Source organism: Stegodyphus dumicola, chromosome 5, assembly GCF_044657685.1.
Source record: "Stegodyphus dumicola isolate Sdum_Otavi_A_Nest chromosome 5, ASM4465768v1".
Classification (NCBI taxonomy): domain Eukaryota; kingdom Metazoa; phylum Arthropoda; class Arachnida; order Araneae; family Eresidae; genus Stegodyphus; species Stegodyphus dumicola.
Window position 1 is genome coordinate 823,539 of NC_140772.1, and position 27,761 is coordinate 851,299.

At 32.5% G+C, this 27,761-nt stretch overlaps 1 protein-coding gene across 4 annotated transcripts in view; it reads left to right on the top strand.

Annotated features, from left to right (window-relative positions):
* LOC146997001 (uncharacterized) overlaps positions 1 to 27,761 on the top strand; it is a 458,848-nt gene that overhangs the window by 30,211 nt on the left and 400,876 nt on the right. For all 4 annotated transcript variants that reach the window (XM_085816419.1, XM_085816418.1, XM_085816416.1 and 1 more), the window contains 2 exons: positions 1,363 to 1,545; positions 24,233 to 24,295. In XM_085816419.1, coding sequence (XP_085672545.1) covers positions 1,424 to 1,545; positions 24,233 to 24,295 — 185 coding nt within the window. In that variant the 5' untranslated portion in view covers positions 1,363 to 1,423. The remainder of the gene's footprint in view (positions 1 to 1,362; positions 1,546 to 24,232; positions 24,296 to 27,761) is intronic.

Sequence of the window (27,761 nt, forward strand, 5' to 3'; positions counted from 1 at the left end):
GATATACCAAATCATTTAATAAGTTTGGGTTCTTGGTGGCCATTTCAGAAAAGAGAATTCTGTAAAATGCTCCTCAGGAGAGAAATTGTCTTTTTGGAACACTCTATTTTCATCCAGATAGCAGAAAAGTGATAAGAAATGTGACTTTTGAGCAGTTTCACATACTTGTTGGTTCAAATAGCAAAGATCCCAAACATTGTCAAGGAAGCTGTCTCGAACCATCACTGAATCATCACAATCATCATGACCTTGTCCATTTTCAGACTGGTACATTGGAAGTTTGGCTTCATAAGAATAGTACCGTATTTCTAACCTTAAAGTCAGCTTAATGCATTTGGAATCAAGACTCATACCTGCATGCCACTTGCTTCCATTCATCAATGAACCAGTCATTGTGTTCTACAACTCATAGAAGGCAGATGCTGATACAGTGGCATGCTGTTGGATGTGGTACTATCACAATTCTTTGGCTTCTGAAGTCTGTACAAAGAAATAAGTAGTCACAATTTATCTAATCAGGTGTAAAGAGTCAACTAAATGAGGCGCCCTGTCTGGATTGCTCATGTAGTTAGGTGATCACCTGAACTAAGGTTTAGTGTTATTGGCTACACATGATTATGGCTGAGACTACAAAGATCATGATCACAGGATTTTTAGCAATTGCTTCAAGATGCTAAACTTACACTTGTGCATATCCTATGGGAATATCTTCACATGTTCAAAATGAGGCAGCAGTACCAGAATATCTGCATAATGATATTTATCCTTAGGGATGAATAGCATTGTGTAGATATGCATATGCACTTCATTGTGCATATAATATACAAAAAAGGTGAATGAAACCTTTTCTGCATATGAAGGCTTTTGTTATTATCCAGTTCTTATTTCATTTCCTGCTTCATTGTTATGAGAAGACACTTGAAGAAAGTAACTAAATGCTGGTATTTATATATAACAATAAAACCACTGCATAGAAACAGTTGTTAAAATTTCAGATTTTTTATCAGCAATTTGGTTGCCACTAAAAAGAAGAATCATTCAAGTTCTTTTTGCTTCATTAACTGAACAATACATTGTTGCAATTTAAAATGTACATTAAAGTTACCATTTGATTGACAATCATCCATCAATTTCTAGTGCTGAATTTTTATTTTCTTGCCCCATAAATATTTATAAGTACACACATACGCACAAAAAAAATATTTTTAATGCATTAAAATGGTTTCACTATTTCAGTAATATTTAGTTATATCACTTTTTATTAATTTTTTAAAATTTTCAATTATTTTGCTCATTTCTCAGGCATACTATCGCATCTACTACATGAACTGAATTATTCTCATGCTCATGTTTATCCTATAGTTCTTCCTGAGAATGGCATCAACTGGAAGTCGTTGGTGGCAACCATCAGGTTTCTTTGAAGATGCATGCATTAGATGATGACATTTCTATTGATGGTTCTGAAATCAATGCATTTGAGTTATTGGATGATTTGAGAGCAAGGAACTTGATCCTACAAACTGGTGGTTTGGGCCATACTCTGAGGTGAGAAAATTGAGTGTATTTTTAAGTTCTGTTAGGTATTGTGTTGCCCATTTAAGTTAAATTATTAACCATTGACTCATTTTATGAGAGAAATGGTTATTTTTATAGTAAAAACTGAACTCTGGGATGGTAGGTTTATGTAGATGTTTCTATTTTTAATTTTTTACTATCGCCAGATGTGCTCGCTTCTCATTTTTCTCCGCACCACTTTTATGTTTACATTACTTTTCAAATAAAAGGATACTGCCTCTAAATGTTATTGTTATGTATTATTTTGAAAGAAATGATATAGGGAATTTAAAAAAATATTTTGGCAACACTTAATACTATATCAGGAATCTTAATGATATGCTGTTTTTAAAAATTTTGTGATTTTGCTATTGAATTTTGTGTGGGGTAAGTGCAAAGAAAGGGATGCTTAATAATAAAGTTAAAAAGACAAAGATAGTTGTGCAGGTCATTTTGTTAAGAAAGCTATGCATTGATATGATGAATTCAGAAATGACAATAGAAAGTAGGAAAATTTATGGCAACATTTAACACACTATTGAGAATTCTAAATGTGAATCTACTATTGAATTCTATGTGATGTAAGAATTCAGTGGGCAAGCTACAAATTTCATAACATATGATACCATTTTATAATATAGAACCATTAATTGCCGAACAAGCATTTTTGTCTTTTAAATGCTCCCTAAATTTGTTTGAAAATTTAAGCATTGAAATGGTATCTAAGTCAGAAAATTCATTCTTGAATATTTTTGTGAATTTGTCAGCCATATTTATGTGTTTAAATAAATATATAGGTACCCACCTACATACATGCATATATACATGATTAGGCATAATGAATATTTTACTTGGATGGCATAATGAATATTTTTGTGCTACCGATACCATATACAATATTTGATTTTATATTTATAGACTTCTTTGATATACATAATTGAATTTATTTCAATAACTTTCTCTATCTTGTTTTAAAAACTTCTGTAACTGGAAATCATTTCTAGGATTAATACTTTAGAAAATGAAAGATTTACTTAGTATTTGCAATGTGACAGAAAATATCAAGAAAAGAAGTTACTTGCAGTTTTTTTTATTTCTGTATTATAATAGAGTTTTCTTTTTTGCATTTTGTTAGCATTTGTTTTAAAAGGACATTTGCATTCTCAGTTTTTTCATTTAAAATTTCAAAGTTATACTCTGGCAGCATAATGACAACATGAAGTGACTTTTCCGTAGACTAAATTCTTTATAATGTAATAGCTGGAATTAGTATATAAAATTGCATTTATATGAAGAAGACAATGCAGTAAAAAGGGGTGGCTAATTTCTTGTTAGTAGGAGACACATATTGGAGCTGAAGAGGATTGAAAAGTAATAAATATTATCTTTAAAAGTAGTAAACCAGATTTAGGGTAGAAAGTAGTGTTTGAACTAATTTAATAATATTTCACATTTCTTAATTCATAAAATCACATAGTAATAAACACAAAGAAGTAATTTTTTGCTCTTGCTCATTTATCAGGAAAATGTGTTTAGTAGCTACACACATTTTTCTGCAATGTGTTGAACATTTTCTTACCCAAATAGGAAAACAAGTTTTTTCCTTTGATTTCCAATATTTATTTTCTTTCTGATTACAGCTATGAATCAATTTTGCCAATTTTAATCAACTACTACATTCAAAATAAACTTTTTCTTACCCTCCAAAGGTCAGATACTTGCTGGGTGCTTAAATCCATAACAGTGGCTAAATTAATTACACATCAAGCTGAGAAATGAAACTTATTTTAAAATAAGCTTTAAACTTAGCACAATTTTTTTTTTTTTTTTCATTCTTTATCACTAACAAACAGGGCAATCGTAACATGGGATATTAGCATACTGCCCAAAACAATAAGTGTAAGATGTATCTGTGGAATATTCCACTTCTTAATATAATTTCTAAAACTTACAGCACATAAAAATCCTTGTGCCTTTTATGATAATTTTAGTGTTTTCCTGGCCTTCATTGGAATGAGCCCAGAGACTTGGGGAGTCATTGCCAAAAATTGACATAAAATCGACTCAATTTGATCTAACAAAAGCACTTGGTTCTAGAATTTGGACCAGTCTTTTCTAGAATTAGAATTGCATTAAATTAATAATTATGAGTTAAATAATTATTTAAGTAGTAATGTCCTAAATAATTTCCTAAGCTGTTTTTAATTTGTTGAGTTTCTAAACTGTTAGAGGTGTTGCTTTAACTGGGTCAAGAAGCATCTTTTGCAATCAATTAATGCCATTCACTACTGAGTCCTTTTCAGAGCTTTTGTATTGAGTATTGTTTTCAGTGTATTCAATAGTTTGATCATTGTCTAATATCAAAAGGCACTGAAAAAAACACTGCTCGAGGAACAGCAATTTGTATTTTCTTCAGATGAAGATTTTTTATCTGGAAATGCTTACCAAGGTTGTAAAATTTATATGTAATGAACTGTTATTTGTAGCTGTTGGCCATTTGAATCATTACACCATGACAGAATCACACATCAAATCTGAAATTTGCATAAAAAGTAGAACATGCTGGGATATGCAAATGTTCAGTATTCCACAGCATGTGTACATTATATGAAAGAGTAAATAACACTACAAAGTAATTTAAAAAGGCAGACTAAAATGCCAGTTTTTCATCCATATATTATGTTTACTTGTTATTTTGAAGGTTGGGGGTCATGTAATGTCTCATAAGACAAGAAGCAATTCATACTAACATGTCTCAGAATTCAGTTGCAAGGGGACTCAGTATTGTGAATTACTGTGTATCCCAACTGCTAATCATTTTGGTCTAATGATTTTTGCTAGACTTTGCAGTTAATAACTCCAGGAGAACCACAGAGATTGGCCTGAGAATCTCATTGGTCTTCTCTCTCTATTGCGCCAAATGACAGATATCTTGCCCACATGACTGTTAGGAATTTTTTATAGGAAACTGGATATATCGCTTAACATCAAGTATGGCTCAATGGCATCTGAAGCACTGTAGATTATTTGTAAAGTGAGCATTACTTTCACACTCTGACACAGGAATCAATGCCTTTGATGGTGTGTTCAGCACCAAACACAGGTTCATGAAAAGTGTGATATCACCTTTTCTAATAAGTCTCACTTTTCTTTTAGAATGTTATGATAGTCATATCCACGTGTGGAGAATGCATATTCGAAGCTTGCATTTTTCATCATTATGCTGGCCCAGCAACAGTATGAGGTGCACTGGATGCACATCCTGTTCACCTGTAGTGTGTATATCTGGTACTCTTACCAGTCACTATCATATTACTGAGGTTTTAATGCCCATGGCTATGAATATATTCAGGGCTTCTGTCCCCTCTCCTTTCAATAAAACAATGGGCAAACCAATGTTCCTCACATTGCCCTACATATTCTTTATACACAGGATGTTCAACTCCTGCTTTGCACAATGCATGTTCAAGATTTCTCACCAATTAACAGTTGGAGAGAGACTGAAATGACAATATTTACATGCCAGTGCAACACTCTAGCATAGACCTTGAAACCACAGGTGGACTTTTGTACCCATGACTGCCATCCGAAGTTTGTTTGACTCACAAAAACAATAGCAGGTAACATTCAGTTTCCTTTCAGCTGCTATGAGGTATGATTATTGGGAGTACTGATTTCTGCATCCTCCATTTGTAGTATTTATCTGAGTAAAATCTAGCAATAAAAAGAGTCCTTGGTCAAATTATTCAAGAGCTCATTTTTCATACTTTGGAAAGCAGGAGATAATATTAATCTTGTTGATCCCACTGCTGTTGGGAAAATAACACAGAGAGCAGCCATATTGACTTTTCATCAGCAGGGATTAGGAGCACTAATCAATACATGATACAATGGCAATAGAAGCAAGTCTAGATGATTGCAGCAGCGTCTTGCTAGGATGAAAGCGAGAAGGATTCAGGGGAAGAAGGAAGGGAGTCAAAAGTTTCAGTTTGAATTAGAAAAAGTTTCGATTTACAATTATTTATTATTATTGCTATTGATTTACAATCTTTTTGATTTCGCAAGAGGCATCTACATTAAGTGTTATGTAAGATCGCATGATTAATTTGAAGGACGCAGTTTAGACTTATATAGCTATTTTTAAGATAGCGAGATGTTCGCAAAAATGTTTTACTCCTGAAGATGAGGGACTGTGCCTGATCGCCCTCAAAATCGATAGAGATTTATTGAAAATCTTCTCGGATAAGGTAGCTTTTCTGGGTAATTTTATAAGTAAAGCCTTTTCTAAGGGAAGTTTGTGAACATTTAAGTCAAAATCCTGTTTACTGAAATAATGCTCTTTAATATAAATTACATTTTATTATTAAATAATCATTAAAATACATATTTTATTAATACATTTAATTATGCATGATTTAATGATTTCCATTTAATTATGGATTATTTAATGATTTCTAATCATAATTGCATGATTATTATTTGTAATCACAATTACAAATCATTATATCATTCTGTTTAATAAATTGCAATTTATTATTTACTACGTAAAAATCTCATATAGCAAATGACAAGCAATTTACATTTGACTGAAATTTTTTCTGTAGGAATACTTCAGGTTTTGACACCAGGTGCCATTATTATTAAATATTAATTTTTAACACTTTTTCTATTATTAAGAAATTAAATTCTTAATATACAACTGTGTACATTTGTAAATGTATAGAACCAAGTAGATTAATAATTTGCATTTCCCTTTAATTAATGAATGAGATAATTAAAGCTAACCAAAATAAATTTTACAGTATACAAAAGTTTCACGAGCACATTTAAATGCAATTTATGGGCTTTTGAAGAAATCCATTGATTAAAAAAAAAAAAAAAAAAAAAAAAATGCTTTTTCACATAATGTATAAAATTTCATTTGAAATATTTAGAAAGAAAAATACATCATAAGAAATTCATTTGTAATAGCAAATAATTTTTAAAAATAAGATCAGGAATTAAATAGTCAAAAGGAGTATTGGTACAGCTTTGAAAACGGAAATAATATTTATTGAGCCTTTTTTAAATTAAATAAGATATTCTCATTAGATTTAAAAATAAATTTAAAGTGCTTTAATGTCAAATAAAAGCTTATTTCATGAAAAAGGCATTTCCTAAATGCTACATTAATTTGTTTAGTCAATTAATTGTTTTGGCATAGTACATTTATATTAGATTAACCACTCAGTGAAATTTAAGACTTTATTAATTTTCGAGAGAATTTAAATTATGATAAATATTTCTTAGTTTCATTCGAATAGGGAGATGTGTTTTATTTAAACTTTTAAAATTTAGATCCAGTTATTGATTAAAAAAGTTAAATATTCGAGTGATTCATGAAATATTCATAGAAAGAATTTGAGTAATTTTCTCTTGAATAAAAAAAGACTAGAATAACTCTTCTTGAAATTCATAAAAACCCTTCTTAGTATGTTCAGAGGCCCACCAGCAGCCGAGCAGTAAAAGCCACTGAACTCTGGTAATTCATTTCGGAGTTTGATTCCCAGCAAACGGGCTAGCTGCCCGGTCGTTTTCGTGGTTTTCCCCATGCATAAGGCGGATACGAGCCAGTTTCCCTTAAAATGACCTCCACAGGGCATTCCTTCCTTTCCGTGTAATGCCTAAAGGCAGAGCACGTAATAAGTAAAAATAAAAATATGTTTTAATATTAAAAGGCTTTCCAGCTTTTACTTATTGTTGTTGTCTTGACCATGTATTTCATGAAAGAATGACCTTTTACTTGTTACTTGTACAACTGCTTTTAAAAGTATGGTTTTCTTCTGCAAACCCCTTATATTCTTCTCTATAATGTACAGCATACCACATAAATGTAATAAAAATTATGGCACATAAATAACTTAATAATTAGAATATGAAAAATGGTTTACTAGGTTCTTGCCTTATTATTTTTTGTATTGTTATTGTTTTTGATTTTACAAATATACACAAGTTTTCAGAAACAGAATCACAGATTTTATTTGCACAATGGCTCAATTTTTATTACCGCGATCTCTGCGCTCGAGGTATTAATGTAATATTTTAAATATTTAGCATAAAATTGCTTAACATGATAGTTTCTTGGTTTCTACAGTAAATTATTGACTTATCTGAAGTCTACTTCTACTAGGTAAGAAAAAAGGAAATGTTAATGATGTTTGTTGTTCGAAACCAATCCTTCTTCAATGCGATCAGTTTTTCTTCGATAGTTATTTCAAAATGAAACGTATGGCATTTCAGCTGTTCTATGCAAACACAATCAAGTTTTCACTTTATTAAAAGCGAATATTAAAAGCTTTCAAATTTTGCAAGCATGTCGTACGTAACACATATTTTCTGAGGAAGTTTTAAGTGCTTTGTAATTTTCGTGGTTGTGTTTTCTTGTGTTCCTGCCTTTTACATTTTTATATTGCACTTCTTGTGTAAAAATGTTTTATATATTTAGAAGAAATTAAAAAATCGGTAAGGTTTAATATTTTTACGGTCGCTTAAATGAATTTGCTAAGGTTTTCTGTGCTCTCTCTCAGCTTGTAGTCTATTAATCTACTCTTGCACTCGCTACTAGTTATCCATTTTTAAAGCTTTGTTATTAAGCATTGCTTTCTTCCCAATTACGCCGCTTACACTTCAGAAAAATGTCACAACGAACATTTTTAAAAGCTGCATACTAGCATATGTTTTTGCAAATTTTGAATAGCGTAGTCCTGCATGCAAATATTTGCACCTGAACGCCCGATTTTTGAATTTCAAATTTGTTTTATTATTTATTTCATATTTTAAAAAACTTTTCATTTAAAATTTAAAATTTTTCATTAACGAACTCATTGATTTGAAACCACGGAACCTACGGCGAAACTTTGAAACTAAATATTTTTGTCTCCAGCGTGCGAAGCTGTTGCCATTCAGAAAAGTGGAAGTTATTTATCTTTCAATTTTAATAAACAAATTCGACTCTAACTTTTCATGATAACTAGTTTTTATAGAAGTAGTATAGCAAATATAAAAATATGCATGGCGTCTTCTTCCATTGTATCACCAATTTAAAAGTATGCTGTTTTTAAATATTTAGTGATTTTGCCTTTGGTATTGAATTTTATGTGGTGAAGTGTGAAGAACCTTATATTTAATAGATAAGGTTAATACACAACAATAAGAAAAAATTAACAATATTGTTAGCACATAGCAATATAACACAATGTTAATAAGAAAATGTTAAAAAAATGTTTTGTAAGCCATCTTGCTATCAAAACTGAATACTAATATGATGAACTGATTAAAGACTGAAAAAAATGTGAAACTGCATAATAATACTTGTTACTGTATTGGAAATTCTAAAGATATGCTGCATTAAATGTAAAATAATACTTTTGTCATTTTACCATTGAATTTTACACGGAGTAAAAGCGAAGAAAGCAATGTGTATAACAAAACAAATTATGTAAGTGAGTTCAAGAGCAGACTAATAAGCTGCGAACTCAGCGAGTGTTTAGAAAATCTTAATAAACTCTCTTGTGTGACTTTAAAATCTGAACACTTTCAGTTTTATTTCATTTTATTGTCCCAAACGGGAATTTACCGAGAAGGGCCATTCATTTCGTTTTTGGCATTTTTGTGTTGATTCACTATAAACGGCAAATCACTTTTTAAATTGTTGCCACCAAATATTAGAGCCCTGTATTATATTTAAAAAAATTAAATAATGATGAATCTGCACAAATGTATGTATGTTTCTGGCATTGTGATAAAACAACGGTACCTAGAGACATCCAATTTTGAATAACGTAGTCTTCCATTCCTATATGGGGATCTGGAAGCCCAAATTTGGAATTTGTTTTATTTATATATTTCATATTTTGTAAAGCATTTATGAGTTTTTGATTAAGAAACTGGACGATTTCAAAGAGAGCAATAGCAACACTGTACGAATAAAACATTTTAATCTCCAGTGCACAGGACTGTGTATTGGAAATCTAAAGATATGATCGTTTAAATATTTGGTGATATTGCCGTTGAATTGAATTTTATGGTTTAAGTGCAAAGAACATATTTAATAAATAATGGTAACACACAAAAACTTTAAAAAACGCCCTTTTGGGAGTAATACAAAATCTGAAAATTTTCAGATTTTTAAATTTTTATATTTACTTCCCTTCCTCCTCAGTTTAAAAAAAAAAAATAGTAGTAACGCTTTTCCACTCACGTGCCCCAAGATGGCAATTAAACTCCTGGTTCAGTTTTCTTTTTCGAATCAACTGTTTGACCAATAATTAAGAAAAATATCTAACTCCAACTCAATGTCTGAGAGTTTTGGAAAGAAAAAGGAATGCCATTATTTAAAAGAAATTAGTAGCTTGACATTCACTTGTCAAAAACCTAACACAGAATTTGCTAATTAGGCTTAATGAACCAGAGCAATCAGAATTAACCAAGATAGCTATCCACTTATATTGCCTCTCGAGAGAATATTTTAATTCTACCGTAATATTTTATTCTGCTTGACTCAAAGAGGTTTGAGAAGATTTTGTCTTCCTTTCTACATCTTTTTAATTACTAACAGCAGTCTATTCTAAGAAGTTTTCGAGAAAAAAGCATTTTTTACATATTATACATGTTCTTTTAGAGATCAAAACTATAAATGAGTCATTTTTATTTATTTACTTACTAGAGGAAGTATCCGATGCCAGTTAAGTTAAATTTAGAATAATGTATCTAACAACGGAGAGAACGATACCACTGTAATCCTTCTGTAATAACGATGCAAAAAAACGATTGATAGTCATACCTTTTTCACTCTGATGCAATATGGAACCCACAGAAAAATTTCTGTAGAAAAATAAACTAATTCTCTCCCATTATATTGGCAACAATCGCACACAGTTTTTAATGATTTTCGTCTTTCTAATCAAAAGGATGTAAAAGCTCAAGTTCCGTCCAATATGTCACCTATATTCAATTTCAGTCCATTAAATGTGACAAAAGGTTTATCATAATTTATTAGAAGTCAATAATGCGAACAAACAAACACACACACACAGACATTCTTCTTTATATATATATATTGTAACGCTTACCCATTTTTGACTAACAAACTGCGATTTGAAAGGTAGCAAATGTATTTAATGTTGAGCAAAGCTATTTTTATTTCATCGTAAAACTTACAAACTTTTTTTAACAAACTCTACGATTTGAAAGCAAGCAGTGACAACACTTCTCGAAAGAAAGCAGAATTTTATCTCCAACGTGCGAGATTGTTCCTACTCGAAGAAATGAGGTCGAATATTAGAGTTTTCAGAATTAATTAGTATCTCAGATTTTAGCTATTTTTGGGGAGGCAGTGGATGTCGACCTTTCTCAGGACCCCAAAAGAATTGTAGAACAATAGTGACGATAACTATAGTAGTAGCTGAGTTAATTGCGAACAAATACACAAACATTCTTCTTTATATATATAGTGTTGGCAGTGGCGATAAATGTAAAGCATATTTTGCTTCCCTTAAAGCTAAGACTAATCTAAATAAATTCATGCTTTATTCCGTAAATTAAAATAAGCTAACACTATAGCCTTTACATTTAAAATCATTTGAGTGAAAGAAAACTAGCATTATGCTAACTCATAAAAACACACATTCGCCGATACTGACGTACATATAATACTTGGCCAACCCGCAGATCTTGACGTCATCGGCCAATCAGCAGCAACCATGTTAGCTTACCACCGATTGACCTCCGATCAAAATTTGCATAAGGAAAAATTAAAGCCAACAAACGGCCCTGTTTTCCTCATGCAAATACAAAAAAAAAAAAAAAAAAAAAAAAAACTTACACAGAATTACAGAAGTTCATAGTTCAATTCTATTATACGAAAGCACTTATTGTCTTTAAACACTGAAAACATCTAAACAAAACTTCCTTAAATTAACAGCAGTCACCGCTTTTGTAAATAAGTCAGCAGTATTTAATTTACTGGTGATAAATTCAAGGTCAAACACTCCATCATTTACTAGTCTTCTAATAAAGTGATATTTTATGTCTCTGTGCTTAGTTTGGCGATCTAGAAAAATCAATGGCAGACTTGTTATCACAAAATAGTTTATATTCTCTTAAATTAAACTTTAAAATTTCATCTTGTAAGACATTTTTTGTCCACATTAATTCCTTCGCTGCTTCAGATAAGGCGATATACCCCGCTTCCATGGTTGATAAACTTACACTTTTTTGTTTAACAGTTTTCCAGATTACCAGTACTTCATCTAAATATAATATAAATCCTCCCATGGACAAGTTGTCATTCCTATTACTTGCATAATCAGCATCTGAATAACAATATAAATTTAGATGTTTAATCTTCGATAAGTTTAATTTATATAATTTAGTACTATTGAGATAACCAAGCAATTTCAACAATGCTTCCCAATGCCTAATTCCAGGATTCTCCTGAAACTGTGATAAGATATTCACTGCATATGTAATATCAGGCCTTGTCCTGTTAGCTACAAGAACTAAACATCCCAACAGATTTCTAAAGGGTAATGTATGCATTTCCGCAATTTCTGCACTTGTAGATGGACAATCTAATTTGGTAAGAATAGTGCCTTTAGCTATGGGAAGTAAAGCTATTGGTATCTGAAAATGTTTAAATTTTTCAAAAGTTTCTTCGATATATTTTTGCTGATATATAAAAACCCCATTCTCATTCTCTAAGAATTCAATTCTAAGTAACGTTTCAGTTTTGCCTAATACTTTAAGATCAAAAAACTTACTCAGCTGTGAAATTACTTTATACCATATTGATCTTTACTAAAATTCACAATATCATCTACATATAACAAGAGAGTTACATCTGAACTTTTATAAACACAATTACACCATTGTATTTTCTTAAAATGTAGATTTTCTAAAGTACTTTCAAATTCACAAAACCATTCATGGCCGCTTTGATGTAGACTGTAAATGGCCTTGTGTAATAAACACACTTTATTTTCCTCTTCAATAAATCCCTCTGGTTGGGTCATATATATTTTTCATTTAGGTTTGCATATAAATATGCATTCTTTACATCTAACTGACAATTAGTCCATCCATATATAAACATACCAGTATAGTGAAAAATATTCTTATGATTGAAAAATTTACTACAGGACTGTAAACGTCATAAAAATCTTCACCTCTTTTCTGCCTGAATCCCTGTGCTACTGAACGTGCTTTGTATCTAACCACTTGATTCTTTTCATTTCTTTTTAGCATATAGAACCATTTGTTTCCTAGCATAGTTTTATTTTCTGGCTTTTCGACTAATTCCCAAACCTTTCTTTTCTTCATTGTTTCAATTTCTTCTCTCATTGCCTTATCCCATTCTTCGGCATTTACTGATTTTCGTGCTTCTTTAAAATTTTGTGATATAACAATTTCTACGGAATTTGCCTCTTCAGACACGGAGCTAGTCTCCTTTTCTACAAAATTAACTTTCCCCGAGTATTCGTTTTTTCCACTAAAATCAAACTTATCTTTTTCAAATTTAATATTTCTTGCCTCACAATACATTTCAATATCATTATAGGATCTAAAACGGGTGTCTGTTCCCTCTACATAATAATATATGTCTGTACATCTTCCGTCTGGCCTTTTAACTGCTTTTCTTTGCCAGTTTAAGTCTGATTCTTCTTTCGGGGTAAATTTGTCATCTGAGAACTTTATTTCTTCTATAGAAGTTTCCTGTTCTTCATCTGATTCTGCTAATAGCTCAGGTTCCTCTAGTCTTTTAAACTTAGTTTTTGATTTCTGTTCCAGGATGCCATTTGCATCCTGGAACAGAAATCAAAGTTTCATCAAATTCAGTTTTTCAACGAACACATTACAGGTTTCTATTAATCTGTGTTCTTCTGGTAGCCATATCCTATAACCCCTAGTTTCCTTCGCATATCCTACCATGATTTCTTCTTTGCACCTCATTTGTAATTTATTTCTAATCTGTTTTGGCATGCCAACAACCAAATATTTTAAAATAAACAACATTGGTTTTTCTATTTAAAAACATTTCATAAGGGGTTCGGTTGCTTTTATGACATACTCTGTTCCACGTATGTACGAAACAGCCAAGTGCTTCTGCCCACCATTCTTTTCCCATTTTACCATCATTAAGCATAATTTTAACTCTGTCTAATGCCATTTGGTTAAAACGCACACACACACACCGTTCTCTTCTGGGGTGTACGCGTTTGTGCGTTCAACACTAATTCCATTTTCGGCTAAGTACCTTTCGAATTGCCTGTTACAGAATTGCACACCGTTATCGGTGCATATATTTATTAATTTCCTATTCGTCAGTCTTTCCATTTGCCTATGATAATTCTTAAAGTTGTAGAATGATTAATTTTTTTTCATACAATACACTATTACTAATCTACTATAGTCATCCACAATAGTGAGGAAATATTTACTCCCACCGTTAGATGGAACTGGGAGTGGGCCACAAACGTCTAAATAAACCAACTGCAATGATTTATCCGATCTCTTCGGAACAGTTTTAAAAGTTATTCTACTAGATTTAGCAATAATACACGGTTCACACCTATCCATTGGTTTTTCAATTTCTGGTAACCCTTTCACGCTTTGATTCTTACTAGTATTCTTAACATAATCAAAATTTACGTGGCTAAATCTCCAAAGCCATAGCATCGTATCGTCTACTTTATTTAACTTTCCAATTTCTGTACCGTAACCAGCTTCCTTTTTATCTGTTGCATATCTAAATGGTTTTACGTGATAAAGTCTGTCATATCGTTTAGCGTAGCATAATCTATCCCAATTATTAAAATACATCCACATCTTCCTTTCTGAAATCACAAAATGAGCACCTGCCTTTTCTAACCTTGCTCCCGATAGTAAATTTCTTTTTAGATTTGGATCATATAACACATTATCTAACTCAATCCAATTTATTCAATTGCCTACTTTTACTGCAAATTTGATGGTACCCTTTCCTTGTACTTTACTTTCAGAATTTCCTACAGCTAAAGACATACGTATATCATCTATTTCTTCAAAATTTGTCATTAAATTTCTATTATTACAGAAATGAGTTGTAGCTGCAGTATCTACGACCCAATTAAATTTACCTGCGTTACCTCCTTTATCTGTAGTTGTTACATAATTTTCTACTAACATTAATTCTTTATCTTTAAACTGTCCATTATTATCGTCTATTTTAAATTTCTGATTTTTACTTACATTTTCTTCACATTGAGCGATTAAGTGTCCAAATTTATGACGTCAGAAACAAGGTCCTATTCTCATATTCCCCATTTCTCTGCATTTATTCCCCATTTCCCTGCATATCTTTCCCTGCATTTGAACTAATAGTATTGAACACGCTTACCTTGCTGTCTTCTAAATCAGCATTTACCATAAGTCGGCTTTCTTCCCTTACCAGTTCTTCAGCAATTCTTTCCAGCGTAAAATCTTCGTCCTTCCACCTATAGATCAACTGTACAATGCCGGCGTATTCCTTGGGTAATCTCCTTATTGCTTGAAATCCTTTAAAAAGATCTGGCAAGTTGTGTCCAGCTTCAGCCAACTTTGCAGTCATTTTTATCCTCGCGATAAATAATCCTATTTCTTCATTTGGTGTATGTCTAATGCTAAAAAATTCATCCAGTAACTGAATTATCTTTGCTTTTTGTTTTGAGTTCGAATTGCTTCTGTAGAACTTCCCATGCTTCTTTACCACTTGAACATTCTTGTATCAGTGGCCTGAACTCAGTTTTAATTCCATAATATAATGTAGTGAAGACTCTGTTCTCTCTCAATGTGAATTCCTGCTTTTCACGTCTTGTTGTACTTTTATCTAATTCTTCTTCTTCATCCTCTATGAAGATCCAACAATTTCTATCCAGTACCAGCATTTTAATATCGACTTTCCATCGATCCCAGTTGTCATGGTTTAGCAGCTCAAAACTTTCAGGTAGTAATGACATCTTCAATTAAGCGTGAGCACAACGACTTGAACAAACTTCTAAGACAGGTCAGCTTCTTTTCGTGGATAACGGCCCTCTTCATTTACATTCCTTCAATGCTGAGTTGAACTGGGTAACAGGTTAGCTGTTGGCTCTGGGCCCATAACCGTTATGGCAGTGGAGATAAAGGCAAAGCATATTTTGCTTCCCTTAAATAAAGCTAAGACTAATCTAAATAAAATTCATGCTTTATTCCATAACCACGTTAGCTTACCACCGATTGACCTCCAATCAAAATTTGCATAAGGAAAAACTAAAGCCAACAATTATAGCCATCAAGCGGATGTATGTCAGGGGTAAAATGAGTCTGAATCTGTTAAGAATGAATGCGAAGTTGCTGGTTACGCTTTTTTCACCCCCCGTATTTGGTTACATTAGTGGATACTCTGAGAAGACGATGTGTAGGATGTGCTTGAGCAGTTTATCTCAGTTTTTCCTCTTACTGTACTCGCTGTCACTTAATGCTCATTTAAGAACACAAATTTTCCTTCCTGGAAGGGTAACTAGCTGTAAGCATCGATAAGAATGCACTAGATATGATGGCATGGCGAGAAATGTACGCGTTCCTAAACAAACTCCCCCAAATTTATTGCCCTTCTTAAACAGAAAGGTTTCTGCATGTGAGTGAGGGGACTTTACTTGAACGTCTCATGTTCTCATGAGCTCGTATTTCTAGGGAAATAGAGTATTGCAAGATCTGCTTATTGTTAAACTAAAACGTTAGGAATTCTAATTTTTGTCCTTGAAATTGTGGCTTAGTTTTATAAAAAGTAGTACCGGAGCTCATCTTATTTAGGGCTCCGGTGTGTTCTGGCTACAATTGTAATTTATCTTAAAAATTTAGAAGCCCCGGAGCTGGGCTCCGCCACAATTTAAGCACTGGGCATGCCACTTCTATTGTTCTGGTTCTGGTATTTCTAATATTGTTCTGGTTCTGGTATTTCTATTGTTCTGGTATTAACTGCCCAGCTGTGGCTCAAATGAAAAATGGACAGGACCCCTATCGTAACGTGCCTGGTGCTGCACGGAGCCTCTGAGGTGACAAGCACCGCACATCTACAATAGCAATTAATTAGCATCCCCCTTGTCCAGAGCATCCCAAGATGGTATGGAAAGGGTGAGAGGCCTTAACACCAGTCGCTGATTGAAATACAGTGCCATACAAGAGGCTTGGCAGATAGTACATTGCCATACAATAATACTTTGGTTCATACACCATGTCGCAATTAAAGTACAACATATTACATATTGTTACAGATTTGGTATAGAAATAGCTAATGTTAGTAGAATTATAAATTAAATTGTTTTATTTCCCGTGCAGTGCAGTGCATGACAAATATTAAGAGGAATATTAAGAGCTATGCAGGAAAATTAAAAATACAAGAGCATGTGCATTTAATAAATAAATAGTATCTCTTTTTGATTTTGAGAAAGTGTCAAAAAATTCTCGTACATTTAAAAAGCTTATATAAGAGGCATGAAAACCTCTCAATTCTTTAGTTAGTTGTTTTATGAGTTTTGTTTAGAAAACTGCTGTGGTGAAATCTGATTATCTTTCTCTACCTTTTGAATGTAAACGATTTTAGTGGTTTAAAAGATAACTTCTGTGAGATATCGGGATAATGTAGGAATATCTGAGATAATTTAAGCATTTTGTTTTATTTGTTGTGATAATAAATCTTATTCATTTTTTTTATCGGACAATTCATAACGGACCCATACAGGTGCAACAATATAATGGCATATTACAAATAAAGTACATATACAACTAAAATATGTATACTATAGTACATTTAGAATAAAGTAATTTTGATTATGTCCATGTCTCTGAGGTGAAGAGGTATTGGGCCGGCCAACCGGTATAGTGGTCAGCGTGGCCGACTGCCGTGCCGAAGGGCCCGAATTCGAATCTTGGACAAGGCATGAATGTTTGTAAATGTTTAGTTTCTGAGTGACATGGTGACATTCTGGATATGCAGCGAGCCGAGAGTCCTCTCGTGTGGCTTGGTGGAAGGGGAAAGGGGTGGGAGACCTTCGACCCATCTTCCAGGGGTGCTCTCCATCAAAATGGAGGGCGGAACTGAGCTAAATAGCATCGTCACCTGTAAGGTGCTCAATGCTGTTGCCAACGACTAGCGTATCTTGCACTCCTTGCCAAGAGGAATTTTGTGCATTTGGGCTGATTTTAATGTCAGACAAGTGAGCATAAGTAACAACAACAAAGTTACTGGAGCACTAGGAGGGCAAATGATGAGATATTGGTTTTTAGCGTTATATGTTCACTGAGTTCTGTTTGCTCAATACTGCATTCTATTGCATTGTTTGTACAATATCCTGTTTGTTTTGTGTGCATTCTGTTTTGTTTTGTTCTGTTTGTACGCTGCGGTTGGAAGTAAAAAAAAAAAAAATTCTATAAATTTGATTCGTTTCAAAAGAGAATCTGCATTTGTGACTATTCAAATCATTTCGTTTAAAGGAGATGTGACACCTTCTCCGGCTTTTACTTTTTCAAATGATCTAAGAAATTGCTCTTCATTTCATTTCAGTTCCATGAGATGGTCAACCGGGATGAATTATGCAGGAGTTTATTGCAACGTTATCCGATCATCGTCTTCGCTCCCACCAGTGAGCCTATAGATAGGAACAAGGAATGGATTCTTGGTAGAGAGAACAGTGTTATGTCCTATCATATCTGTAAGTCTTTTTAGGATTTGATTGTTACCTGCTATAGGAAATAAGACTTGGGAAAATAAAACAAGTCACTGAAACATAATTTGTAAACATAATTTCACTTTGATTTCTTTCCGGCCGTTAAAGTGGGGGGGGGGAAGAAAAGGTATTTATGATGCGATTAAAACTACTGAAATATTTTTATATGTATCTTTTATTTTACACATTTAATTTTTGCATTTCTAAGCAATAGAAATGTTTAAAATTTAGAAATAGCAGTGTTTTAAATTTGAAATATAACATTTTTATTTAAATTTAGTACAACTTCAACGTGAGGGTGGCATTGATTAGAAAAATGATTTTTAGCATTTCGAGCGATAATTTCACGTGGGTCTCTCATTTTCAAGTAGCTTTATTCTGCTTGGATTATGGAAAGCCACTGCAATAAAAGTTTTCGTTTGTTGCTGTAAAAATCTGAATCAGTAATTGAAAGCTGAAAACTAACATTTTTGTTTAAATACAGAAAATCTCAACATCGCAATAACATTGATTGTAAAAATGATTATGTGCATCTATAAAGAGAGAATAATCTCATGCAGACTCTTAAAAATTTCAGCGGAAGCATACCGCTGTAAGATTTTGCATCTTTTTTTGCTAAAAATATGAAAAATTCAGAAAAAGGAAATTGAAATTTAGTATTTTTATTTTAATTAATAAAACTGCAGCCTCAAATGACATTGATAGTAAAAACCGTTTTGTGCATTTTAAGTGATAATCTCGCATAAGTCTTTTTTTTTTCAAGTGACTGTATTCTGTTTGCTTCCTTGAAAATCTCAATAATGGAAGTTATTACTTAGAATTTTGATGCTTGAAAGCACTTTCCAACCATACAAAAAAATGGCTAATGCACAGATTTAAAATATTAATAAATTTCGATTGTATCTGTTCAAAACATCTGTTTGCGAATTCGCGGCAATTTTCCAGTAGTTAATCTAAAATTCTCAAGACTGAGTTTGAGCAAAAATTAAGATGAGTAATATTTTCATTGCTGTAAATACATCACTATGATGATCAATAATTAGATTAATATGAATTATAATAATTAGATAATTGTAGGATAATTTTTTAAACTGAAATAAATTCCTCAAACAAAAAATAAAGCCGCCAAAAAAATTTAAAAGGCATTATAAAAATTGCCAAACAACAAAATGTCGCCAAACATCGTGGTTTGTAATTTTAATTTGCAATTTCAGTTATACATATTAGGTGCAAACTCAGCCTTAGTTTGATGTAGATTTTCAATAACTCTGTTGATTTTGAAAGCATCGGACACAAGTCTCTTCTCTTCAGGAGCAAACAGCCCACCAGCGGCCGAGCAATAAAGTCGCTGAACACTGGTAGTTCGGTACGATGTTCAAATTCCGCAAATGGATTGGCTGCATGAGTCATTTCGTGGCTTTCACCATTTGAAGTTTGTATACGAGCCAGTTTCCCTTAGAAAGTCATCTATATGAAGGCATCCTTCCCTTAGATAGATAGCCCTCAAGGCTTTACCATCATCTCAATAAATAAAATCGGGAGCAAACAAATTCTCTGAAAATATCTATGCCTAAGCAGTAAAGTCGCTGAACATTAGTAGGTTGGAATCCCGGCAAACGAGATGGCTGCATGGCGTTTTCTTGCTTTTCCTGGTGTGTAACATGTATACGAACCAGTTTTACTTCAAAAATCCTCCACAAAGGCATCACTCTCTTTAGGCAGATATTCCTGGAGGGCTTTAGCGTAATTAAAATATAATACTGTACCCGAATAAGGTTAAATTTTTTCTCGAATTTTTCCATCAAGGTTATTATTAGTGAGCTGTAAGTTATAAATAAGAACCGGTTTATTTCAGCGAGTGAACGGTACTCATCTGATCCCATAAAAAGGAGAAGTTTCTATCCTAGAGAGAGTGTACGCTTACTTACTTACCACCAGCTGAGTTGCTGTACCTCCTGTTGTATGACTCAATTGATGGAGCATTCTGTTATCACTAGGCCCAGCCAAAATTTTCCGTGGAGTATTAAAAATTGTAGCGAAATTTATAAAGTTACTCTGGAAGATGGGTTATTAAAGAAACCCTGTGCTGAATGAGTATTTTAGCAGTGTTTTATGCATTGTGATTGTGAGTTTATAGAGAATGTTGACTGTAGAATTTGAATATAAGAAGTTATTCTGATGCATTAAAACGAACAATATCGACTGGGTATATTAATGTACATCCTATGTGCTATTCACATATTTGCAGAGTTCCTATTTAATATTTGCTTGTCACGTTCATTGTACTCACTTGTGTTGAGTTGAAAATTTATGTGTTCATTAAAAAACATGTGCGGTTCACTTTTACACGGAGCACCATTTTATATCTGCTTGGCATATTGAACTGGTTACTGGTAGCGAACACTTGAAGATGAGACTAGAAAATATTAAGAGTATATGCAGGACTAACGCTAGTTTACGAGACTTGAAATATTAGAGTATACGTTTAAGAACACTCATCTTTTCTACGCGTTTCCCTAGTAGAACGGCAGATATAGCATTGTCCCATTTTACTTTTTTATTTATTTTGTGCACTGTGCTTCTTTGCATATTCTTCGATCATTCCTTAAGCAGTGTTATTTGCATTCATTCTATTATGCCTGCATTCTTAATATGTTTCTTCACTCCATATCTTTTTTGTGCTGCATTCAGGGTTGAGCAATATATCTGGAGACTAGCCTCCGTTAGGTGAGTAAGCATTGTGCATGCACCCTGCTCACTATGTTTATCTCAATTATATTGCTTAATGCTTAATCATTCCTGTTATTTGCAGCAGATTAGTGCTTGTTTTTATGTAGAGAAGTCAATTGAAAGACATAGCACCTTTTGTTTTGTTTTCTATTAGTTTTATTTAAAATGGTTCGAACAAATGATTTAGTATTCTCTTATGTAAGCTTTCAGCCCTCATAGGCATCTGTTCACATGAAATTTCGCATGCGCATTGTATTACTAAAACACATTTTTTAAAATTGTATATTTTTATATCTAATTCTTGAAGATGATTCATGAAATATGAATTCCATAGTAATAAAAAAATTAAAAGGCATTGTACATAATACCTATAACTAGCTGGCAATGTATGAAACTATTCATATTTCATACATTTCCTAGGAATGCCAAATGAGAAACAGGCAAAGCATGAAATACATTTCTGATTTGTTTCGAAGAACCTAAACTACTTACTAGAAGTTAATAAATCATGTATGAAAACCCAAATGACTACTAAGAAGGAACCATGGGACTAATGGTTCCTGAATCGCTAAGATGTGTATTTGTGGAAAAGAAAAGTACATTGATTTATCATTTTAAAGGAAGCGTCAATACTGTACAGTACTACGTTGCGGATGCCGAGTTATTTCCCGTACTTCATGAAAACTCATTTGAGTACGGGACATGGGCGAGGCGACAGAATGTTGAAAGAACTTAACAAACTTACTTTTATTAAATTGCTCTAATAGTCTAAAAGAAAATAATAAGCCGTATCCAATTAGAAGATTAAGGAACAACACAATCTGCAACATTAACTGAAATAGATTATTTTAGCTTAGCTTATACCGTCCGTTATACATTAAACGCGCATGCGTAAACGTATTATGCATATGCGTAAACGCATGCGCGGAAAATTTGTAGCTTTGAGGTCCGGATTATAGATCATTCCGGATTATGGATGTCCGGATTAAAGACTTTTGACTGCACTTTCTTCAATACATAACCCGAACAAAGAATCGAAATTGGAATTTATCTTTGTCTCGAACACTTTAAACTTATTCTTCAGCACTTCCAAATCACTTCTTTGGATATTTTTGTCGGCAACGTTTTGTTTTAACTTTGTTTTCAATGTATGTTTTTTCGCTGATATCTCCTTTAGTGACCTTTTAATTACCAAAAGTCAATAAACAAATAAAGAGCTTCAGAAAGAGGGATGGTACTTACTTTTTTGTTTCTACAGAACTTCAATCTGAAAGTATCCTATGTAATTCTTCATTTCACAAAACCGAAAGTAATATCACAGTCTCATAAACTTCATTAGCTGTTCCGGCTCTGACTGCCTAAACAATTAATTAAACAACGTTGAACAATTTAATTAATTGTAACAAATTGCCTCAGGCTCTTTTATAAGTATTAGTTTATGTTTTATAAAAATTTAGCAAATTTTTGATTAAGAAACATATTTTTAAGGCAAGCAGTGTAATTAATAAAACATTTGTATTTTAAGTGTGCAAGACAGTCTGTCTGAAATTGTAGCTTTTAAATACTTTTAGTCCAAAGTAGCATTAGCCCAAACATCTAATGATTGTCTGTAAATGAAAAAAATTGCCCGTTTGGACCTAATTTTTATCCTATAAAATCTGAGATTGTTTTCATTATTTATTTGAGGGGTACTGAACCCAAGGTTTGCATAACTTTTCAACCACAAGGTTTGTGCTTACATTATTTTCTTATTTTTTATAAAAAGTTTTAGAAAAGTATTTAAAATAAATGGATCTTATATCGAGTTAAAGAAAGTGCTTACAGATTGTATTTTTTAAATAAGCTAATTATCTTTAAGATAAATGCTATTATTTTTTATGATGACAATAATAGGAAAATAAGGGGAATAAAGTCTCCTGAATATTTCTTTTTGCAGAGTTATTTATATTAAAATAAATTTCATAATCCTTAATTTTATTTGCATGAATTTCACATATTTCATAAAAAAACAGATGCATATTTGTATCCTATAAAATAATTTGTTAAAATTCTACAGGATATTTGAGTGGGCTTCCCAGACACTGTTATTTCATAAAATAACAAGCAAATATTTATATTGTATACATCAATGCCTTTAAAGATTACGTTATTTCATGTAATTGTAAGATACCTGTTTAAGTATTTATTCCATGCTAAAAGAAATTATTTGTAAATTAGGTGATATTAATTTCTTTAAAAGTAATTCATGGGTTCAGTGCAAATTGCATTTTATTTTATAGAAGAAATTTTGTTTCACAAACTTTTTGCATACACAAAGCTTTCGGTCGAAGGCTTCTTAGTATTTTTCGGTTTCGGCACGAAAATCGCCTACAGGTCGGCAGATAGTGTGGCTGGATACGAGGTTTTTATTTATGAACCTCGCGCTGTAACATCTTTCTCTATTGATTGCTATTTCCCTACTGCCAGTTGCCGCATTCATTCGAAACCATTTCGTATTTATCAAAATCTGACAAGAATATTCTGCGTGTCGTGATTTGGAAAGCCATCTTTCAATACGAAATAATCCGTAGATACACCTAGAAGATTAAAGGTGCCATTTAGTTGTTGAGTTATCGATGAAATGGTTTCATTTCATGGTTCTTGGACTATAGTTTAAGCCTAATTTTCTATCACGAATGAGGCCCACCAGCAGCCGAGCGGTGGAGTCACCGAACGCTGGTAGTCGGTCCGAGGTTCGAATCCCAGGAACAGGCTGGTCGTTTTCGTGGTTTTCCCCATGTGTAACGTGTATACAAGCCAGTTTCCCTTAGAAAGTGCTCCACAAAGGCACAGGCAGATAGCCCTTGAGGCTTTGTCATAATCACACACAATCATGAATGATGCCTTTTCTTTGTCAAAATTTTATTGCAAATTTTTCATCTCTCGCAATTTCTAAATAGATAGATTCGATGCACTTTTAAAAAGTTTAAAAAGTATACCAGTATTTCAGTGGTAAATTAAAATTTAGAGCTATCTAAATTTATGTGCAGTCATAATTCACTTGCATTTAGAAGTATCTAAATTTATGTGATGTCAATTTATGATTTAAATGGATGTGTGTGCCAAGTTTGGTGCTTTTATGCATGTACTGTCACTGTGGTTTATTATGGTCTCGGTAATAAAATTGTACCTATTTTTGTTTATTATAGGAATGCGAAGCGCCCAAGAAGAGGATGTGAGCAAACAGGCCCTGTGGATGTGGAGGCTGAGAGGTAAGATACCAATTTTTTCTCTTGGCTTCTTTTTTTTTGTTATTGTTGCTTCTTTGTCTTTGAGTATGGTAGTAAAGTCATGCTGCGATAATGATGTTAATGTCACACTGCGACTTTTGTATAACTTCACAAAGTGACATAAATTTAATTGCTTTAAAGCAGCGGTTCTCAACCTTTTGACTAACACATACCATCTAAACAAAAATTTAAAAACCTTAGTACAACCAGTATGATTATTGTACATTTTATAATACTTATTCAGTTTCTCAATATAAATAGAAAAAATAAATGTTTTGCCATTTGCACAAGCTATTGGCTATCTGTATTAAATAGGCACACATAAAAAATATTAATTAAGAATTGGTTACCATTTTAATTATCAAAATTTAAGTTATATACTTAAATTTAGTGTAAAATTTGGGCCTGTTTAAGAGAGATCAATTTCTTTGTCTGGCCTTATTTCACTTAGCTTTAAGTGTGATCCACTTTTAATTTTATTCTGTATTTATTTTTCAAATAAAACAGGGAAGAAAATCCTTGTTCACACAAATAGGTTGTGCGAAAAGGCAATAAAAATTTAGCTTTATTTGAAATGCCTTTAAATTCTTTTTTTCGGTGTAGCCAAAAGTTGTTATTTATGAAATCTTCAGTGGAAGTGCAATCACAGGAATTTTCTAACAATTGTTCTTTTTTTCTTCATAGAATTTTTGAACTTTGTTTCTTTGCCTACCACCTATTTTTTATCTTGTGTACCACCTGTTGAGAATTGCTGCTTTAAAGATCTGTGTGGGTGTCGCACAGTGTTACATTAGTTTAATCAGTATAATGTCGCAATAGCAGTATTTCAGACATCTCCTCCAGTAAAACTGATAACAGCAGAAAAGCGTTTTATTGATCCAGTAAGAAGTTACTCTTCCAGTTATTAAAATCTTACTGGAATCTTTGGAATTTTTTAATTATTGAATATAGTCATCACAATCATATCAGATTTCCTCAGTGATTATTGTTATATCTCATTGTATTGAAATTATATAACAGATGCGTTTATGATTCATTTACATTTTTATGTAAAACTTTGCTCTCATAAATTGCTATAAAACTATATGCTCATAGTTTTTGTGTATCACTTTTGTGTACTTGCGTGTATTGCTATAAAACATATGCTAATAGTTTTTGTGCAAATAAAACTTACATTTCTTCATTCAAATATTTAGTATAGCCAATAACTACAGTGAGCATAGTTATGTGAATGAAATTAAGCATATAAAACAATTTGTTTTCCAATAAATGTAAGAAAGTTTTAAATAGCAAATTTTCTAGTGTATAAGACGCACTTTTTTTCTTTGAAAATAAGTCGGGGGAAAAAAAGGAGGTGCATCTTGTATGTCGATACTCAGTTTTTGATTGCATTAATTTCTGGAAATTTCCTCTTTTTTTGGAGTTATGTGATTTTTTTCTTGTTTCCTTGCGATGTGTGGGAATATTACAGTTACGGAGAGCTTAGTAAATGTGCATCTGGCATGAAAACTGCAATTTTTGCGAACGACTTTTAAGTGTGGGAAATTTCAACTGTTTGGTGTTTCTTAAGTTTGTTGGCAAATTATGGTTCAAAAACAATGTTGAAATTGCTGTAACAAAGCATGCAAGCTGGATGCAGGCTTCAAATTTTGAGGTTACACCATCAAGTAGAAGGGGAAGGCCTAACATTTGGAAAGTTTGTGAATGGGTCAAAGCATCTTGGGATGCTGTGAAAACAGAGGCAGAGGTTAAATCATGTATGAAGTGTGGCATTATTAATACACTGGATGGTACAGAGGACAATCTGTTGTATGAGGACTCGAATGCTGATTTAGGAGAGGTTTCAAGTGACTTTTCATTTAGCTATGGTGATGAGTGTTTAGGTTTTGATGAAGAAAATTAAAAGCTCTTCCCCAGATGAATTGTGGGTATAAAGTATTACTTTGTATTTATATTTAAAATACTGTAAATTCATTATAATGAAATGTGTATAAAAAAAGGGGGATGTGCCTTATGCGCCTGCAAATACGGTAATAAAGATATAAAAATATCCATTCACTTAAGAGAAACTTAAATTCATTTCCTGCAAAAATTTTAAAAGATCCTTTTAATATATTTAATGCAGCCTTTTCTTAATTAATAAGAAGTTAATATTGTTAATAACATATTTTATTTATATCGGCAATTCTGTCAATGTATACATGTTTTTCGAATGGCCTTTCATCGAATTTTACAAAATATGACTCGTATTCATAATATAAGTTTACAATGTCTCCTTCGGCCTCATGAAATTAAACAAAATATGCATTATTATTATAAAAAATTATAATGCTATTATATGCATTGAGATGAGCAGTGACTGGCAAGAGTTTTAAAGCTATTTATTAAATTTTAAATTACTTTAAAATTGAAAGAAAGCTCCAAATTTTTAAATAGGTACTAAACATTTTGATGATTGTTTGATTTACTATTTTGAAGCTTTATTATTTATCATTTATACTTTTATTATTTTTGAAACTCGGACGCTTCCAAACATATGAATTTATAATACTTACAATTCAGTAAAAACAAATACAAACTTAAAATTTTAGATTCTAAGCTTTCAAGACAGCTTCTGTACACAAAAGTACTCGCTGTTATACACTCATGTCCATAAATTAAGGATAATGCAAAATCAGGCAAAGGAAAAGTTAGAAGCAAAACAAATTTGACTTATTTGTAAAGCTTATTTATTAAACAAAAGGTAAAGAGCAAAAACAGGTGCTATATGTTTGATATTATTAAAAAAATTAGCGATTTTTTTTCTCCCTGGAGCAAATTACCAAAAAAGAAAAAAGAAAAAAAACTTATTTACAAAAAACCAATATTACATGGTTGGTTTGATTGTTAATACATTGTATGTCTCCCAGACGATGCAATACAGTCCGTACAACGCCTAGGCATCTGAGTATCAAATTATCGATCTGATCTTGGGGGATATTACATCACTCAAAAAGCAATGCACTCCGAAGTTCCGGTAGACATGTAGAAGGAGGTTGACGGGCTGCAACTCGTCGGCCAAGCATGTCCCACACGTGTTCTACTGGTTCAAGTCTGGTGAGAATGCTGGCCAGTCTGTACGGGTGATATCCTCCGATTGAAGGCATTCGCTTACGATATTTGCACGGTGAGGACTGGCGTTGTCATCCATAAACAAATTGTGTGCCCATGGCACCCCGAAACAAATGTACATGTTGTTCCAGAATGACGTCCCGATAGATATGGCTTGTCATGATTCCAATTTGAACATGAAGGTCAGTTCTGGAACCCAGAATAATTCCACCCCAAACGAGCACTCCTACACCACTGTAACGGTGTCGTTCAATGATGCTTTCTTGGTGGTAACGAATACCTGGAGCTCTCCATATGAAAGTCCGGCGAGAATCAGACTGCAAGCTAAACCTGGACT